This window comes from Microtus oregoni, unplaced genomic scaffold (assembly GCF_018167655.1).
Source record: "Microtus oregoni isolate MIOR12 unplaced genomic scaffold, Mior012 000023F_ref0000262, whole genome shotgun sequence".
NCBI classification, from domain to species: Eukaryota; Metazoa; Chordata; class Mammalia; order Rodentia; family Cricetidae; genus Microtus; species Microtus oregoni.
In genome coordinates, this window is record NW_024543082.1 from 4,775,652 (window position 1) to 4,795,015 (window position 19,364).

Here is a 19,364-nt window from a genome sequence, read left to right on the forward strand (position 1 = left end):
TCCTGTCTCCCAGCATCCTGTTTGCTGACATCGAGGGTTTCACTAGCCTGGCATCCCAGTGTACTGCCCAGGAACTGGTCATGACCCTCAATGAGCTCTTCGCCCGCTTTGACAAGTTGGCTGCGGTGAGTCACCCTGAGTGTGGGTCAGAGCGTGGCCTGCCTGGCCTGGTCTGTTAGGGGAGGGCTTGGAGGTTGAAGACATTAATCCATGTTTGCGCTCTGCTTGGTAGAAACTGGTGTTGGGCACCTGTGATGGGTAGAGACATCAGTCAGGCTGCAGAGTGTGTCCTGATGTCCCACACCTTCTCTGGCAGCACAGTGGGAGACATGATCCCTGGCTGTGCGGTAGTCTGAAGGGGTTGTCTCCATGCCTGCCTGCAGGGTATAGTGTCCAAGCCCTCAGTGAAATTTCAGTTTCCCTGGGGCGAATCAGGTACCATGTAGCTGCGTTCTTGCTGAAGTTGGCTGGAGGGATGGGAGGCCACATCTGACTCTCCAGCTGGCTTGTAAGCAGCTGGGTGCCTTCCCTAAAGGTCTCCAGAAAGGGATTCGCCAGCACTTGGACCCAAAAACGGAAGTGACACCTTATAGCAGGGAGTGGCAATCAAGACATTCATTCAGTTGGTCTCTGTTTTCGCTCATTCTTCTCCAGAATGGGCCTTGGTAGAGTCGTGCCTTGTAAGTAGCCACCTACTACAGTGTCCACTGGCATAGAACACAGCCCTGATTATAGACAGGGTGTCAGGCTAACATGTGGAGGAGAGTCTACTGTGCCCAGGGGCTTTCTGGAGCCACTGAGGGCGCTAGACGGTAGCCTCTCATCACTGAGCTTGAACAAGGTAGATGGAGGCACCTCACGAGCACCCGCCCCTCACTGTCCCAGCTTCATGGAGAAGCACAGAGTCAGATTCAAGCAGCTGGAGCAGCTGATGACTAATGGAGCCTCTCTCACTCCCAGCTAGGCATTGGTGGTGACCCGCCTCCATGCCCAGTGCCACCTGTCTCCAAGTGGTGGCAGTGGCCACCAGTGCTGAGCTCTGCTCACTTCTCGGCAGTCAATGTGTTTGCTGGCATAGCCAAACATTCCTTTTGATAAGCATCTCGGCAGGCTGAGGGTCAGATGGGTTTCTGGCTCAAGCTCACTTTTGCTGGCTTTAGTCTATATATTCATATATGTCTCAAATTTTTTTTTGATAGAATTATAAGAATCAGGCAAGAATCAGGGGTATGCTCCCAGGGTAAGGAGTGGGACCAGAGATGCCAGCCCAAGCAAAGGGGGTGGGGGAGGAGCTCCTAGGCTTGGAAGACCGCAGTGCCTGTCCCTTAGCCATTATCCCCCGTGCCCCACTGCTTCCAATAGCTCTGGCTGTGACCAGACTCAATTCCAGCACTGCAGCTGTGGCCGCTTCTCTAGAAGGCAGCTCACTCGAAGCATGGGTGGTTCTTGGTTTCTCAATTCTTTCCCTCCCACTCTTCTTTCCCACTAGTTTGGATTCTTAAAACTAATTTGCTTTTCCAGGAGAATCACTGTTTACGGATTAAGATCCTTGGGGACTGCTACTACTGCGTCTCGGGGCTGCCTGAAGCCAGGGCCGACCACGCCCACTGCTGTGTGGAGATGGGCCTGGACATGATCGAGGCCATCTCGTGAGTGCTTTCCTCCAGGCTTTATCCATTCCAGGGAACTAACCCACAGTCTGATGGAGGCAGGGCAGTGGTGTGATACACCCAGGGCCCCCTGCTAGGCTGGTGGGCAGGTCTGTACCTCAATCTTCATCCCGGCTCCCGGGGCTCCTTGCTTTCCTTGGTGGAGGAGGCGAGAGGGAGAGCTTTCAGGAGTGGCCATGTCTGAGTCAGTGGCCTGTCCTCAAAACCCTCACCACTTCTCACAACCCCAGACCCGAAGTAAAGCACACTAGCTCCATGTCCTCCCAGGTGGGAGAGTTAGGCTCTTGTGGGCTAAAGAGATCTCTTGGGGTTCAAGCATAGATAATGCATCTTTCTGTGAGCAATAGCCGAAGGAGCCTGGGACAGACATGATTGCTATGTCCCTGGAAGGAGCCCTTCGTCATTGAAAACCTCAATGGCATTACTAGCTAGGGGCTGGTTCAGGGAGGGTGTCCTGTAACTTTGCACTTTAGAAATAGCCTGTATGAAAGTAAAAGTAAAAGATGGATGGTAAGGTCAGAGGTTAGAGTGGCTGGCCAGGAAGGGGGTTAGACCCATTCTGGGGCACAGTAGCTTCTCCTGGCTGTCTCCTGCCTGACTCAGCTACACAGTCATGCCCCGGATACAGCCAGTGCTAAGAAGGGAGGCCTGGTCCCCTTTGCACTGATAGCCAGTGTGTCAACTGGACACACAGGTAGGGAGGAGTGGTTGATTCCACATAGAGGACTGAGAAGCCTTGCAAAGCAGGTAGCTCTGGAGAAACGAAAAACAATAAAACGAGGTGTACACAGACACCTCGGACAAATGGGACTGCTCCAGCACTAATGCTTGACGACTTGACCCCAGGACGAGAGAAATGAGGGAGCCCTGAGTCTTTCCCGCGGTTGGGCAGAGTGGGGGGCAGGTGATCTGACAGGTGAGATTGGCAGTGGTCCTGGTGGGGCGAACTTGCCCACCATACCAAATTAGACCACCAGTCAGTCCCACAGCTTGCCGAGTGTCACGGGAGGCTAGTTTCTAAAGTGCAAACTGTGTACCTCCTCTCCCTCAATTCCTAAACCTTTTTCTGCAGACCCTAAGCAGACTGTGAGCCCTACTCCTATGCTGGTGCTTGTGGCTTGGACTACAGATGTCTTGTAGTTCAAGGAGCAACCTAGTTCCCTGCACTGTCCCAGACTCACCTCTTCCTATGTCATCATACAGTCATGACCCCACCCCTACCCCCACCTCCATGTAACCCATGGAAATGCCCGTCTCCTATGTCCTGCTAACCTCGAGAGGGGAGCAATGGCATTAAATCCAATCAATCGATATTTGGGAAAACCGTTCCAGTTTACCTTGCCTCTAGAGCGTTGCATGATTGGGGTTCAGGGTGACCACATCTCCCCCATGGACTCAAGAGAGCACTACAGTACATTTATGATTTTCTGAGCAGTCATCTAATTGACAGTGGCAATGGCAGTGGAGGTAGTGGGTGTGTGTGAAGGGGGGTTGCTTCGGTTTACTGTGCAGCACACTGCCACCTTATGGCCGAGATAGAAACAGCACTTAGGGATCCTCTGAACAGGCAACCAAACACCTGCTGCCAGTGCCCTTCAGGTTAGACTAGAGCAGAAAGAAAGGCACCTGACCCCTGCCCCTCCCAACTCCCCTTTCACCCCAGTCCTCCCTTTCAGCCTCACCCCTGCTTTGTGTGCCTAGCCCCTGACCCTCTCCCAGCCTTACCCCTGCTCCATCTCCAGGTTGGTCCGGGAGGTGACGGGGGTGAACGTGAACATGCGTGTGGGAATTCACAGCGGGAGAGTACACTGCGGCGTCCTTGGTCTCCGAAAGTGGCAGTTCGACGTGTGGTCTAACGATGTCACCCTGGCCAACCACATGGAGGCTGGTGGCAAAGCCGGGTGAGTGAGAGCTGCGGTGGTGCAGGTGGAAGCCAAAGTTCCCTTCTCACCCAGTGAGACTGTCGTGAGTTGGGGTTGGAGTAGGCAGGATGGAGGGGCAGGCATGCTGTGGGCAGGTGGGGTTAGAGGTTTCTTTAGTGTGTGTGTGTGCAGAGGGGTGCTGGTCTGGGAATGTAGCTGTACCATAAAGTGCTTGCCTAACACACACAAGATCCTAGATTCAACCCTCAGCACTGAAAAGAGAGAGGAGGGAGGGAAGGAAAGAGAGAGGCGAGGGGGGAGGGTAGGGAGGGAGAGAAGTGAGGGAGGGATGGAGAGAGAAGGGAGGGAGGGAGGAAAGAAGGGAGGGCAAGAGAGGAGAGGGAGGGAAAGAGAGAGAGAGGAGGGAAAGGAGGGAGAAGAAAGAAAGAAGACAAAGGAAGATTTTTTTTTCCAACTTAGCAAATCATGCACCACAGTTTACGTATAAGTCGTAAGGAATGTTGTCTCAAACATCCAAGTGTTGTTTGGATGACAAACGGTGGCTTGTGGCCCTGTGGTAGAGAGCAGCCTATTTCAGTGGAGAGAGGCTCGTTCCCTACAGGACGCTGAAGCACCAGCTGGCATGGATACCAAGGGTCCAGGTGTGGGGAGACACAGTAGACAGAAGTGGCACAGATAGACTTGTAAAGGCAGCCAGGAGAAACGGTCCTCAGGAGTGACTGAGAGAGACCTGGATGCTGGGCTGGAGATTAGCTCATGGTGGCAGGAGCCATGGCTGGCTTCTGCGCAGGAGTGACTGTCAGACCGGAGGCGTGTTGCTTGGGTGGGCTGCTAGTGTCTGACCGCAGTCCTCGACTCACACTTCTGCCCCACCCCCCCACCCCCCCTAGGCGCATCCACATCACCAAGGCCACGCTCAACTACTTGAATGGGGACTATGAGGTGGAGCCAGGCTGTGGCGGCGAGCGCAATGCCTACCTCAAGGAGCACAGCATCGAGACCTTCCTCATCCTGCGCTGTACCCAGAAGCGGGTCAGTGGGCGGGGCCTGTGGGTCAGGGGCCCCGGGCAGTCTTTTGGTTTGGAACCTTTTCTTGGCCAGTTCTTTCCTTCTCTTCTTTTCCCCCTGAGGAAGGCTATGAATCCCTCAGTGTTGCTTCCCATCTCTCCGAAAGGACCTGAAAGTGACTGAGACCTTGTAGAGCTGATGGGGGAGAAAGGATATTTTCATTCCACTTCGGTTGAAAAAAATTTCAACAGGCCCCAGAGGAGTGGCAAGGATGCCTGGGGGGAGGAGGGAAGGGTGAGCGTCCACGGAATCGCTCTCTGCTTTTTGCTAGGTGGTGGTTGTTTCTCATCTCTCCTCTTCCCTACTCCTCTTCTCCTTCCCACTTGCTTCCTTGTCCTCTCATTCCCTTTGGTGTTTGTGGATGCCTGCTTCAGCCTGCATCTATGTGTGTCTGTTTTGTTTTTAAACATTTGTATTCTACATACAAATGTGTGTGTGGCGGTCAGAGGATAACTCGCAGGAGTCAGCTCTCCCCTTCTATCTTGCTGCTCCTGGGGATTGAACTCAGGTTGTCAGGCTTGGCAGCAAGCACTTCCGCTGGCTGAGTCATCTTGCTGGCCCCTGCATCTCTGTTTCTTGAAACTGTCTTCCTTTTCGCCTTCTGGTTTCTTTCTTCTTTCCTCGTTGTCTCAGCCCACATCTGCAAAAGTAGAAAAACTGAATTATTAGTAGCCCTCAGCGTTCTATTTTTAATAGTGTCATGTTCCATGTTCGTAATTTTTAAGGCAAATGGAGCATTTTCTGTTTTTCCCCAAATGAGGACACCTTGCTGTCTTCCCACTGAGGGTATCCAGTGGCCAGTGGCCTTTGGTAGAGAAAAGCTCTCTCCTGCTTAAGGTACTAGAAACAGAACAGCCGTGGGGAGGCAGAGTCCAGAGGCCTTTGGTAGAGAAAAGCTCCCTCCTGCTTAAGGTGCTAGGAGGCAGAGTCCAGAGAACCCTGGGTGGAGACAGTGCGTTCCTAAGGAGAGGTGGGGCAGAAAGAACAGTGCCCATCCATCCTGAGGCAGAAGCAGGGGGATGCCTTGCTGTGAACATGAAGAGAGGTCCTGGCTACAGTGGCCTTTGTGAGGAGATAGATCAGACACCCCAGCAGCCGCAGCAGCGGAAGGGAGGGGGTGTCAGGGGAGAGCAGCACTCCAGACGATCTCCTGAACATCCGCTTGTTCATTGACCAGAGTGTGAATGAACTGTGACCCTCCCAGGCCCTCCATATCCCTCCTTCTGGTCCCTGATGCATAGGCCTCCATTGCACCCTCCTGCCTTGAGCCCTCTGGGTCTTGGTTCCTTCAGCTGACAGCTAGTGCAGAAGGCATGAGGTGGGGACAGACAAATCGTGTGACAGCCCCATCCCTGGCAGTGTGAGCCAAGGAAGGCTGAGTGTCCCCTAAGCCCTATGTCATCTACTTCTGGTGCCCATTGGGAATGACAGAAAGACAGTCTGACGGATAGGTACTTAAGGAGTATTTGTCCATAGGGAGGAGGCTGGGTCTCTGTGTACTTACTGTCTTGCCGTCTCTGACTTTCCTAACTCAGCGACAGGTTTCTGGGAGCTGCTCTTGGAGCATGGCAGGTCTGTTCTGCTGACAGACCCTAGAGGAAGTAGATCCTGGAATCCAGGGCCCTTCTCCCTCCATCCGTCTCTGGACATCTTCAGCCCTGGCTCTACCCACCCATGAAACTATAAACAGACCCTAATAGGTGCTGAGCCCCGCATCCCAGTGAGTAGAACCTGCCAGAACTGGAGACCATAGTGCAAGCTGGCCTGGCTACCTGGGGGACTAGAAGGGAAGCTCAGCCCTCTCATGGAGTTACCCCATCCCCGCCACCACCGGTTAGAGGGAAGGCAGGCTACGTGGTGGCAGGCTGCGGTGTATTTTAGAACTTTGGGAGCTTGGCCTTCAAGTGGATTGAGAAGTTCCAGGAGAGAATCTCGTGCTCAGACTTGTAAGGAGTACATCTTGTATGCGACAGGCATCCCCACACCCCGGACTTTCTCATGACACCAGCTCTCATAATTATCTACACCAAGCACCCCAGACTTTGGGGCAGCGAGTTCCAGGGCTGTGCAAAGGCTCCTCATTCTGCCTGGCCAGGTTCTTGTTCCTAGAGAGAGCGTGAGGGTCTGCTCATTGATGCTCTTCCCATAGCTCTGCCCACACACTGAGGCATCTCTGTTGCTCTTCAGAAAGAAGAGAAAGCCATGATTGCCAAGATGAACCGCCAGAGAACCAATTCCATCGGACATAATCCGCCCCACTGGGGAGCCGAGCGCCCCTTCTACAACCACTTGGGTGGTAACCAGGTGTCCAAGGAGATGAAGAGGATGGTGAGTCTCTGGTGGCATGGTGCTCCTGGGGCTGGGAAGGCTGGCCCTGGGGTCTCAGCTTGAGGGACTCTATAAGGGAGGGAAGTAGGGGTCACCTGACTTTATGCTAGAAAATGAAACTCCCGACCCTGGCCTGGTTCTGCATCATGAGTTCCACGATCTCATGGCTCAGGGACATAGCAGCAGTGTCTTTCCCTTTCTCTTGGCAGAGCTTCTTGGTGCAGGCTGGCCAGACTTGGTGTACCACTAGGGCCTCTAGTAGCCTCAGTATTGACTGGTGAGACCCCATGGAACTGGGTGGCTCTGGCCTGCCTGGCCCCTTCCAGTTCTCAATGCATTTCCCGGGCAATCGAGAACATGTTCCTTATTTCTGCTGCTCAGAAACCACCCCAGTGATTTTTGCAAGTGCTTGGTGATGGCCCCTTCTGCTTCTGTGCTGAGAAGCACCCTCTCCCTGCTAACACCAACCTACTAGCATAGGTCAAGTCATAGGTCATACAGCTACTCTAGGCACCTAGTCCACTTGGGGACACATGCACCTGGCCAACCCTAAGTATAATTTAGAATGTGTTGTTGATTCGTAAAGGAGAAGAGGAGTTACCGGAAGCCAGGGGCAATGGTTGTACTTGTACTTTCTGCCTAGACCTCAGCTGCCACCCCTGGACACTGCTCAGGTTAAGGCCACCTTGCTCTCAGGTGGAAGCTGTCTACTGAAAGAGGGCTGGGGAGGCTCAAGGCTAAGAGCAAGAGGTGTGGCCACTCCGTGATGGGAGTAAGCTGGAGCAGGCTGCGGATAGTATGATCCAGATATATAGATCAGACTAGGTGCAGTTAGAACCAAGGACCTGAAGGAAGAAACAGGCAGGGGACCTGGTTGCTCCACTCCTTGCCAGCTAACAAGTAGCAGATGATACACAGATGTACAGCCAGAAAAAAAAAAAAAAGAGTCCCGGAGTCCATTTAAAACTTTGAGGGTAGATAAACTACTGGTTTTACACTTTACTGCAAGGGAGAAGACAGGAGGATCCCGGCCTTACCCAGGGCTAGGAACCCAGCCGTCCACAGGCCTGATCCGTGCCAACATGACCTGCAGCCGCAATGTCCTCCAGGGCCCTCCACAAATCAAAGTCCAGTCCTTCCTGTTGCTAGTTTGCTCCTTAGTAACCTCCTACAGAATTAGAATTCATATGACCAGAGGGTTTTGGGGGGGGGGGCAGGAAGATAGATGGGACGGGGGGGGCGGGGGCGGGTAGAAGGGAATATGGAGTAGGAAGAGATAGCAAGAAAAGGAACTTAGAGAAGCTACAGAGGAGGAAGGAAACAGCCAGCAAGCGACAAAGTAGCCTTGTGGGAAACCACAGTCTCTCTGCAGTCCCTGGGGTCATTTTCCAGTGACATTTGGAATAACCTGCAACCTTAGTAATTTCCTAGGAAGTCTGGGCTGTGAGCACTGGTTTGGCAGGCATATTCATCACTTTTAGAGCAGGGAACTCTGGAAGAAGTAGCAGTAGGGGCTGTGAGTGGGAAGGGACTGCTCCAGAGGAGGCTGCGCCTCAGGGGAGGCTCCTGGGTGTTAATTGCTTAGCCCAGCAGGGGACGAAGATCATTCAGAACAAGGTGCCCCATGCTTACTGGGCACAGTGTTCTCTGAGGACACTGGCATCAAAGCCTCCTTTCCCAGCCTCACCCATCCTGTGGGGAGTGTGTGCTGGGTATGAAGCCGATTTCAACAGCTGTCCTGCCAGCCACTGGCTTTGGCGTTAAGCTTCCCAAAAATCTTTGAGGAAGATGCAAAAAGAGCACTTCTGCCTGACTTCTGGCACATGGGTGAGTTAAAAAACAAATAGACAAAAAAAAAAAAAAAAAAAAAAACAGCATTGAAAAATACACAAACTCAAAAGTAGCCCATTGAAGGTGGATGGCTTGGATTCAGTGAAACATAACAGCGGATGGGAAGGCACTAATCCATGGCCAGCAGTTTTGTTTGTTGAAATCTTTCTTCAAGGTTTTACTCAGCTTGCCAAGTGCTTTGCTGAGCTGGGCTTCTGTGCTTGAATACACCCCTTGTCAAGGCTTTAAGGTTATATATTAATAAGTGGCTGATGGGCACATGTGTGTGGCCTGAGCTTATATGATTAATCCAAAGATGCTCTCTGCCTGCCCTGCTGGGAGACAGGATGAGACCAGCAGGATGAGGGAGATGAAGTGACCAGGTCTTAGCAGTAGTGAGCATAGACAGTGGAGTGTTCCTAGTTCCCTAGACTGAGGTTTAGGTGCATGGATGCATGGGTGGGTAGGTGGATTGCAGTGGTACCGGTGAAAGTCATATGGGTTCATGCCCCAATCCTGAGCCACAGTCCAGCCTGGCCTGTTCTTAATAGTTGTACTGAGCTGGTTTATTGATAGCAATGTCTTCTATCCTGTTGTCAACGTACCTACCACCTTCAGTGGATCCTGAACTACCCACACCAGCATGGCATCCCCCAGGGACCGAGATTCAATCCATCTTTCTGCTCAGTACAGGGAAGAAAGTGTATCCTTGACAGAGGCCAGGAACAAGGCACTTGGGGGTATTTTTGATCTGTGGAGATGGGCTTGTATATGTGTAGCCCCATTGTTCCCAGTTGTATAGTTAGCTTGTGCTGGCTCATGGGATGGAACTCCGTGGTCTGGAGGCTCATGGTGGCCTTTTGTAGACAGCTTGCCTATCCATCTCTGTTTCTGGCTATGCTGAACTCCTTGAGGGGTCATGAGAGCCCATACATGGGCCTGTCCCAAACAAAACACTCAGCTGTATGACACCCACTTCTACAGCAAGGAGGTTGACATGAGAAAATCTCTGTAGTCTAAAGAGAAGGCAGCGTGAGTCTCAGAGAGTGAGGACAAGGGTCTGGCTGGTCTGGGCAGACAGTGATTGACGAGGTATAGCCACCTGGGTACCGATCAGAATGATAGCATGGGACCACCAGAGGCTGCTGAGGTCCTGGGAGTCCTTCATGTCACAGGTATGCCAGGTCTACTCAGCACCTGCCAGCCCTGGCTCATGAGGAAATGTGTTTCAGTGGCTTCTAAGCCAAGTTCTTCACAGGAATGAAGTGGGGCAGGGATCTGTTGACTGAAGTTTTTGTTCCACCCAGTCCCGCAGTCATTCAGCCCCAAAGAAACACACAGAGGTCTACATTAATGATAAACTGATTGGCCTATTAGCTCAGGCTTCTTATTAACTCTTATAACTTATATTACCCATAATTCTTGTCTGTTAGCCACATAGGTTGGTACCTTTTTTCGGCTAGGCAGTCACATCTTGCTTGCTCTGTGTCTGGCTTCCTCTCTGTCTAGGTGATGACTACAGACTGAAACTTCCCTCTTCCCAGAATTCTTGTTGCCCCGCCTCTACTTCCTTCCTGGCTATTGGCCAATCAGCGTTTATTTAAAATACAAGTGACAGGGTACAGACCATTGTCCCACAGCAGGGATCTGTTTGGATTTCTGGTTCATCAGCACTTGCTGAACTTTCCGTTTGCTAGCTAGTGCTCCACACGAGATCCTCCTCGGTTCCTGCTCTGGCAGTCTGTCTGGTGACATCATGGGACCGCAGGGACACCCCTTCCCCAAGTCCCACCACAGCAGGCAGACGCCCCCCCCCCCAGTGCTTCTCTTTGGTGATGTTCGTAGATTACCTCTAAGGAGGTCTCTGTGGTTGAGATCTGTCTGTGAGGGTCTCACCCTCCCTCAGGGCTTAGAGACTTGAACCACAGAAAGACACTCAGCCCCCGCAGGTGGCATATGGGCTCCTTGCTTCCTAAATCTGGTCAACTCTAGCCTTGGAGGAACACATTGGTTCCCAGATACCACATACGTGGTTGTAGGTAACCAGAACCAGGCTGTTTGCAAGTGGGAAGCTTCTGGTTTCCTGTAGATTTTGTATGATGTGGTGTGTGTGTGTGTGTGTGTGTGTGTGTGTGTGTGTTTGTGTGTGTGTGTTTGCGCGCGTGCATGTGCACAGGTGCGCGTGAGCATGTGGGTGTTGAATGTGGACACATGTGCATGGGTGTGTGGTGATGAGTGTGGACACATGTGCATGGGTGTGTGGTGTTGAATGTGGACACATGTGCATGGGTGTGTGGTGATGAATGTGGACACATGTGCATGGGTGTGTGGTGATGAGTGTGGACACGTGCATGGGTGTGGTGATGAGTGTGAGCACATGTCAAGTTTTGAGCAGCTCAGCAATTTCTCTTCAAGCCAGGGCTCAGGAGGAAGGAGGAGTGGCCCAAGGAATATAAGGAGTCAGGGTGAAGGGGGTGGGCGTTGTGCCAGTGGATACGATGAAATCACAATGCACCCTGGCATCTAGCACCGAGTCTGTGCCTTAGGAAGGACCCACTGTGTTCACCAAGTCATCCTCTGTTCATCACGGTGCTCCCCGGCAGAGAGCCATGAGATGCAGCCACCTTGATGGATTCAGTGGCCACCGCAGGCCTGCGTGTGCTCCTGGCTCTCTGTTCTCACATTCTTCTCTCTCCTTCTCCTTCAGGGCTTTGAAGACCCCAAGGACAAGTGAGTAGCATGCCTGTTTTTCCTCCTCCTCCCTTGACCCGTTCATGCCCCAGATGTTCAGCAGGGACAGGAGCAGCAGCCCGGGAGGCTGTGCTCTCTCTTCACAGCTCCCCCAGGAAAATGCAGACCTTGCACGCTGGCAGCAGGGCCTGAGTGTACCCAGTATCCGGAGGGAACATTCTCTTCCTCCTCTTGTGCTTCCCAGTCCTCGAGACTGCCAGACTGTACTCGGAGACCAGGTTCCACTGTGAGAAATTAGACTTCTAAATGCGGCACCATAAGCATGCTTCCCAAGGGGATCATGTTCCTGCTTCAAGTGCAGTTGGACCATGGTCCCTGTGGTGGGAGGCCCACCTACCAGTCCTAGCCTTAGCTTCAGGATGAGGAGACAGCTAGAGGGTAAAGAAAGAGGCTTATATGTTAGAATAACAACAAAATCTTCAGGCAGGCAGTGGTGGCACCCGCCTTTAATCCCAGCACTTGGGAGGCAGAGGCAGGTGGATCTCTGAGTTTGAGGCCAGAATGATCTACAGAACAAGTTCCAGGACAGTCATGGCAGTTACATAGAGAAACCCTGTTTCAAAACGAACACAATTAAATTTTTAATAGTAATCTATAATGCCAGCAAGGTCCTCTGGGACTTGGGTACCTTCTGTCATGTGCAGTTAAGAACACAGCCTGGTCTCAGTCCCCACTGTCCCTTCCAACTCTCAGGGGGTCTGCCAGGTGTCTCTGGCCAGCCCATATGGCCATGCAGAGCTACCCACGTGACGGTGTCCCTGGGTGTCAGCCTGCCTATGTCTTTCTGCCCCTTGCTTTCCAGGAATGCCCAGGAAAGTGCCAACCCAGAAGATGAAGTGGACGAGTTTCTGGGCCGCGCCATTGATGCCAGGAGCATTGACAGACTGCGGTCTGAACATGTCCGCAAGTTCCTTTTGACCTTCAGGGAGCCCGACTTAGAGAAGAAGGTATGGCCCCAGGAGAGGACCCCAGCAGAACCAAGACAGGGCACAGGGTGCAGCCCACAGAACGGCTTCCTGTCACCTCCAGAACCAGTGTCCTAACCTGTGAGGCCACACTAGAACCCCGGATGGAGTTCTGAAGAGATTTCCTTGGTTGAAAGGAATACATCTTATTATTGCTGTGCCTCAGTTTCCTTCTCTGGAGATATTTACCTACCTCAGGATCAGAGTAGGGACCAATTGAACTCTATCTATCAGACACACACAGTGGCATCTACCTCAGGATCAGAGTGAGGACCAATTGAGCTCTGTCAGACACACACAGCGTCTACCACACAGAGGGTGCTGTAAATGTGTCCATAACATTGCTGTGATCATGGAACCAGCCGGTTTCATGGGGCCCATCAGAACCTCCAGGTGCTGCATTGTCCCACCTTAGATTGTGATTGAACAGCCCAATGGGCCACCCAGTGGAGTGGTGAGAGGGCCACCAGGCACTTCTCTTTACCCTAAGCCCCACTATGCAGCAGCATCTAGTTGAAATGGCCTCTTAGGAGCCACTGTCAGCATTAAGCAAGGAAGGCCTGGTTAGCAAAGCACAGCTATGGAAAAGGAAAGTAGACCTGACTGATGTGTCCCTCAGCATTTGTGTAGCTGGGTGGTGTCACAGAAGGAGGTGAGACTGGGAGTTGGGACCTTGAATAAGTCACAGGAGCTCCTGGAGTGAGATGAGCTCTTCCTGGAAGGAGAAACCACAGCAGGGGTCCCCGTGTGTGCACTGTGCGGGTGGGTGATCATTGTGAATTGTGTTCATCATGGGTGAGCCCGCATAAAATGACTGGTTAGCAATCCCAAGCCTCTGTCACCGTCACACAGGCTCTACCATACAGGCGTTTACACTGACTGCCGTCCATCTAACCTAGCTTTGGGCTCCATATGCTCTCGGTTCTGGAGTGGGGACTGGGCTACTAGCATTGGCTGTGCTGTAGCAGACAGTGGGCGGGGCCACCCGAGCTCACTGTGCACATCCCTCTCAGTACTCCAAGCAGGTGGACGACCGATTTGGTGCCTATGTGGCGTGTGCCTCCCTTGTTTTCCTCTTCATCTGCTTTGTCCAGGTCACCGTGGTGCCCCAGTAAGTATTCCGCCCCCCCACACTCCCTCTTCTGGCTGCAGGGTCCCCGGAGTGGGAAGGGAACAGAGAAGGAAGTGTGGGCTGGTGTGCAGGCTGGGAGGGAGGTTTCCTAGTTTCCTTTGTGGATCTAGAAAGTCAGGGGTTTTACCTCTGGGCTGGGGAGGTGAGTGCTCAATGCCTAGGTGGAGACCTCACTGGGCACTTCTCAGCTGTACAAGAGACCCCTTTCTGTCACCCTCCTCTCAGACCTGGTCAAGTCACCCAAAGCATCTGCCAGGTGACCTTTAGCTCTTGCACGCCCTGCCCCACAAAAAAGTGTGTGTGTGTGTGTGTGTGTGTGTGTGTATCTATCTGTCTGTCTTATATCTTTAAAAGATACAGTTGTTTTTTTCTACTACTGAAGAGTATTTTAAAGCAGGGGCATCAGGAAGGCCTTTTACCAAGAGGCACACTGGAACTCTAACAAAGACTGACCGGCTCACTCAGGACACCTGGGAGCAGACAGAGGGTTTTTGAAATGAGGTTTAGATGACAGTAATTCACAGGAGTCACACCTAGGAGAGAAGTGTGTTTTCCCATGTATGTGTGCATCTGATCACTCAAGCACATGGGAGTCACACAAACAACTGCCACTCCTTGCCTAGAACAGTTGTTAGTTTCAGCTATTTCTTTCTGATTTTTTTTGAGATAAGATTTTTCTGTGTAGCTCTGGCTGTCCTAGAACTCACTCTGTAGACCAGACTGGCCTTGAACTCACAATGCTCCACCTGCCTCTGCCTCTGGAGTATTGGGATTAGTGGTGGTGGATAACCACCATCGCCTGGATTTTTTCTGATTTTTAAAAATTAACTTACAGCCATTTCTTTCCCATAGGCAATAGACATCTATTTTAAGGACTTTTTCCCCTTACGCATAGTATCTAACACATCAACTAAAACCAATGACAGTTCTTCCTATCACCTAGTACCCAGTCAATTTCAAATTTCCAAAACTATTCCCCAGATGTCCAAATGTCTTCCTACTTTCTAGTCAGGGTCTCCCTTGGGATCCAGGGTTCCATGTGGCTTAGCCTTCTAAGCCACTTTTGATCTGAGGTGTCCCCGACCCAAACTTTACTTTTCTCTTTGAAATAATTGTAGGGCCACTGAGAAGCTGCAGAAGTTGCACGGTGAGCTTGTCCATAGCTTCCCTGCATTTCCCCCATGTCGACAGCCTCCTTCACAAGTTACCATGGTAACCATACTTAGCCTGCTGACCCGTACACCCAATTCCCATTTCCTCCCCCTTTTGTGCCCTTTTTCTGTTCCAGAAGCCACACTGCCCGGGTCCGACAGTGCAGTTAGCTGTACCTCCTCCTTCCCTGCCCGGGTCCCCCACACTACAGTTAGCTCTTCACAAGTTGGAGATAATTCTGTAGCCTTGTTTGTCTTTGTGGCCGTGGCTGTATTCCTGAGACTCCAGCCAGGTGGTTTGCAGAATGTTTTCATTTGGGTGTTTCTGAGGGCCTCCTGACTAGATTCCCGCGGCTGCGATAACCTTCTCCCAGCATGGGTGACGTGTCTGTCCTTCCCAGAGCATCTTAATCAGAGGAGCCACAGATCGTTCACTTGCCTTCTTTTAAACATTTTTAAATTACATTTATGTGTGCGTGTGTGTGTGCACATGTGTACACAGACATTCATGAGCCATTGCATGTGTGTGGTCCGAGGACAGCTTTCAAGTGTTGGCTCTTTTCCCTTCACTATCTGTGTCCCAGGGATGGAACTCAGCTAGTCAGGCCTGGTGGCAAGCACCTGTGTCCACTGAGCCATCCTGCTTGCCCTACATCTGCCTTCTTAACACTTTTTATTTCTATGGCATCTGTTGTGTAAAGATGCCCCTTCGTATGTGTCTGTTGACTCTCAGGACACCTCAGGTGAAAACCAGACATTGGCTAACCCTGCGTGGAGGCTGCTCAGAGCCATGGAACTGTGGGTCCTCATGGTCATTCAACCCCATTTTTTTAAAACATGGTACAGGTAATAACCATGTACATCAATGAGAATCCTAGGCCTTTTGTCCCATCGCAGTTGGCAGTCCATTAGCTCAAGTGCACAGTCCTGCCCCTTTGTCATTGGCTCTTAGGGCAGCAAGGCTGAAGGCTGGGGCCATGCCAGCTCCCTGCCCTATTTACAGTGGTTAGCGTCATTCCTGCCTGTGGCCACAGCTCCAGCTGGCCAACGTGTTGACTCAGGTCATTCCAACCATGCCCACTGGGGAAGCCTTAACAGTTACTTTGAGGCTCTCTCTTTCCCTCAGAAGAATTCTCCCCTTGTTGCCTTGTTGAAGTCGGCTGAGAGCTGTTTTTTGTGGAAGCCAGGAGTGAGGTGCCCCCTCCCCAGGAGGGCTCAGTGTTCCCCTCCAATAGCCTACAACTTGCCAACAATGCCTGCATCTGGAGGCCATCCCCACCCCCAGCAGCCTTGTGCGTGTGCTGTACCTAGACAAGCTCTTACCCCGGGAGGGCAGTGAGGGTTCCTGGAAGAACATTTGCAGCTCATTTGTCTGAGGCTTCCTCCACTTGTGGCCTGCTCTCTCCTCCTCAGGGAAACCAGGACTGCCTAAGAATCAGGGAATTAAGATTGGGCAGGGCTCTTTGTGGGGCCCTGACAATGGAAAGGGACGGGGGCTAGATATACACGTGACGGTGTCTCAGAGAGGAGCTGTCTGGGCAGCTGACGTGACGGCCACTTACCAGGTCTGTTTTTGGCCCTGTTATCAACCCGTGAGTGCTGATGAGTAAGGATAATCAGGCGACTTTTAAATAAGTTCTCCCATGCTGCCTGAGAGGCACACTATTGACCAGGTGTTCTGTAGCTCTCCATTGGCTCCTTATGGGCTGCTGGTCCCCCATGAGGGTGGCCGGAGGGTGGGGAGAGCAGGAATGGACCGTATTACAACATAGCCCTACATGGGCCCTTGCTGAGAGAGCTCTTCTTGGGATGAAAGGATGGAGCAGTTGGCTTTTGGAGAAATGGAACTGTTTTCAGAGCTGCTAGCCCCAAGAGCTGTGCAGACAGCCCTGGATGCTAGGCCCTGGATGCCTCCTACTAGGGTGCGGCTCCTTCTCACCATTTTAATTCCCCCAGCTCCTTGTTCATGCTGAGTTTCTACCTGTCGTGTTTCCTGCTGCTGGCCTTGGTGGTGTTTGTGTCCGTGATCTACGCCTGTGTAAAGGTAAGTCTCCCTCCACATGCCGTCCACAGGGCCTCCTACCAATGGCAGAGGCCACCGTCAAGACCTGAGCGTCACACTTGGCTTAGTTAATGGACAAGGGAGTGTGTGATGCTGGTCCACATCTCTGGCACTGACGGCAAGCCTGTCTGGAGACTACAGACTGTTCCTATCGGCCGCCTCTTTAAGCCCCTGTTGATCATTGCAACAAGGTTGCCATCGCTGCTTCAGTGTCATAGCCTTCACTGGCCCAGGTGCCCTAGAAGGGACATTCTCTGAGATTAGGGAGGAGCCCAGCATGCACATGAGGGATATGGCCCCAGAGAGAGCCACACAGGGGACACCAAGGAGCATGGCTTCCTGTTGTATATTCTATATTCTATCTTCCATTCCTCTTGGGCATGGCAGGCCCCTGTCTAAGTTGTACCTTTAGGCAGTACTTGACCCCGGGCCATATGTGTGTCTTAGGAATTATCTAGGCTTGTTTCCCTTGCCCTGAAATCCTTTGCCCCCTTCCCTCATTTCCATCAGTAGGGAGTCAAGGACTCTCCACCCTCAAAACAGGGCCCTTCCTTAATCTATTTGCTTAGTTGCCCCATAGTCAAAAGTCTTGGTGTAGTGGCTGTCAGGTCTGGTAAGGACCTCAGGAATTCGAGGTTCGAGGTCAGTCTCTTATGTGTGGGTGGCTCACTGCAGTGAAAGGCGAGCACTGGCTGTCCTTCCTCCAGGCTGGGACCTCCTGCTCTCTTTTCAATCACCTGCTTTGGCCTTGGAGTTGTCAAGACCACTAGGCCTGTTTGGCCCTAATAGACAGTGAAATAAATACATAAAAAATAGGAAGAAAGGGAAATAAATTCACTTTTTTCATCCATGGACATCATAATAAGACACCAAATTGTTGCAAAGGTGAGAGTAGCTCAGTGTCCATCATCAGAGGGCAAAAAATAAAACAATGGCACGTCACTGTGATAGACTAATGTTTGAGTGCCTAGGGGAGCAGTCTCCTGTCACATGCAATGCGGATGGACCTTGTAGACACTGCTGAGTGAAAGAAGCCAGGCGACTCTGGTATTATTTCAAATATGGAATTTTCTATTATAGGACAGAAAGTAGACTAGAGGTGACTCACACAGGCAGAATGGGGAGGTGTTGTTGCTTAGTGGGTAACGTTTCTGTGTGGAGTGCTGAAGGAACTTTGGTGATAGGTAGCAGTGATGGCTACACAGTGTTGTGACTGTAATGGGTGCTACATCAAAATGACGGAAATGGCAAGCTGTATGTGGTATTTCACGACAATAAAAACATTACAACAGATGGAGCATTCTAGCACAAGTCTGTAATGCCAGCACTCAGAAGGCTGAGGCAGGTAGATAGAGAGTTCAAGGCTAGCCTGAGCTTTATGGTGATAACAGAGTTCAAGGCTAGCCTGAGCTATATAGGGATAACTTGTCTTCAAAAATAAGCACAATTGTTTAAAGCAAACCATAGCTAAAAAACTCTTTAAGTTATCTTTTCTAAATGCTAAAGAGAACATATCCTTTTAAGAAAAGACTTTCCTTTTAAATTGTGTATTTGGGGTGTGTGTATGTGTGTGTGTGTGTGTGTGTGTGTAGATGCCTTCAGAGGGCAGTGAATTCCCTGAGCTGGAGTTACACATGGTTGTGAGTTGCCTGCTGTGGGTGTTGGGAGCTGAACTCAGTTCCTTTGCATCTATGTTGAGAAAACCCCACATATTGTCAACTCTGGAAGCTGCCGCTCCAGGTTAGCGATCACACTTTAGGTAGACAGAACTCCTCACCCTTGTTCCCGCTGCCTCCTTCCCCACTTCCTCTGGTCAGCCAGATTTTCTTCATTTGTTCCTACTCTGCAAAGCAGAAGCCAACAGGAGAAAATATTTCCATTACAAACTATTTCCACTGAATTCCTCTTCCTTCCTTCATGTTGTGCACTAAAACCTGAGTGTGCATTACGCTGTGTAAGAGGTAACCAGGTTTGGTGGTACACTCCTGTTATCTCAGGTGAAGACAAGAGAATCGGTTCAAAGCCATTCTTGGTTACATAGTGAGTTTGAGGCTAGCTTGAGCTATGTGAGATCCTATCTCAGAACAGTGATGTAAAGGAATGCTTACCTTTGGGCAGATACATAGCAGGAAATATTAAATGCTTCCCCCAGGGTGCAGACTGTCTTATCACTGAGTCCCTGGAACGCTGATTAGGATTAGAAGGAGTAACTGTTACCGTATCACCTTGTGTGGTATTGACCAGAGCTAGCTGGACTGTGACACTCATGGTCATTCTGTTTGCCCTTGGAAAGCATTCCCCTTTTAAAAGGATGCCTAAATCTCCCCACCATATTTCAGCTTTTGAGGGGGCGGGGTTCAGATATGGTAATTCCTCAGTTTCTATGGCATAGGCTCTGGTGAGCCGCAGCCAGGCCGCTTTACTTCATTTGCTTTTCTATCTCCCACAAACGCCCAGGCTTCCTTTGTTAATTTGTCCATCTTTTGTCCTCTTTGCCAAGAGATACCTGAGGACAGAATAGGTC

At 51.3% G+C, this 19,364-nt stretch overlaps 1 protein-coding gene across 1 annotated transcript in view; it reads left to right on the plus strand.

Moving 5' to 3' along the window:
- The window catches only part of Adcy5 (adenylate cyclase 5), a 148,364-nt gene that overhangs the window by 111,413 nt on the left and 17,587 nt on the right, over window positions 1-19,364 (plus strand). The window contains exons 4-12 of the mRNA XM_041672832.1: window positions 14-125; window positions 1,522-1,649; window positions 3,413-3,571; window positions 4,444-4,585; window positions 6,809-6,949; window positions 11,487-11,509; window positions 12,333-12,477; window positions 13,509-13,606; window positions 16,735-16,822. Of these exons, the coding sequence (XP_041528766.1) occupies window positions 14-125; window positions 1,522-1,649; window positions 3,413-3,571; window positions 4,444-4,585; window positions 6,809-6,949; window positions 11,487-11,509; window positions 12,333-12,477; window positions 13,509-13,606; window positions 16,735-16,822 (1,036 nt within the window). The remainder of the gene's footprint in view (window positions 1-13; window positions 126-1,521; window positions 1,650-3,412; window positions 3,572-4,443; window positions 4,586-6,808; window positions 6,950-11,486; window positions 11,510-12,332; window positions 12,478-13,508; window positions 13,607-16,734; window positions 16,823-19,364) is intronic.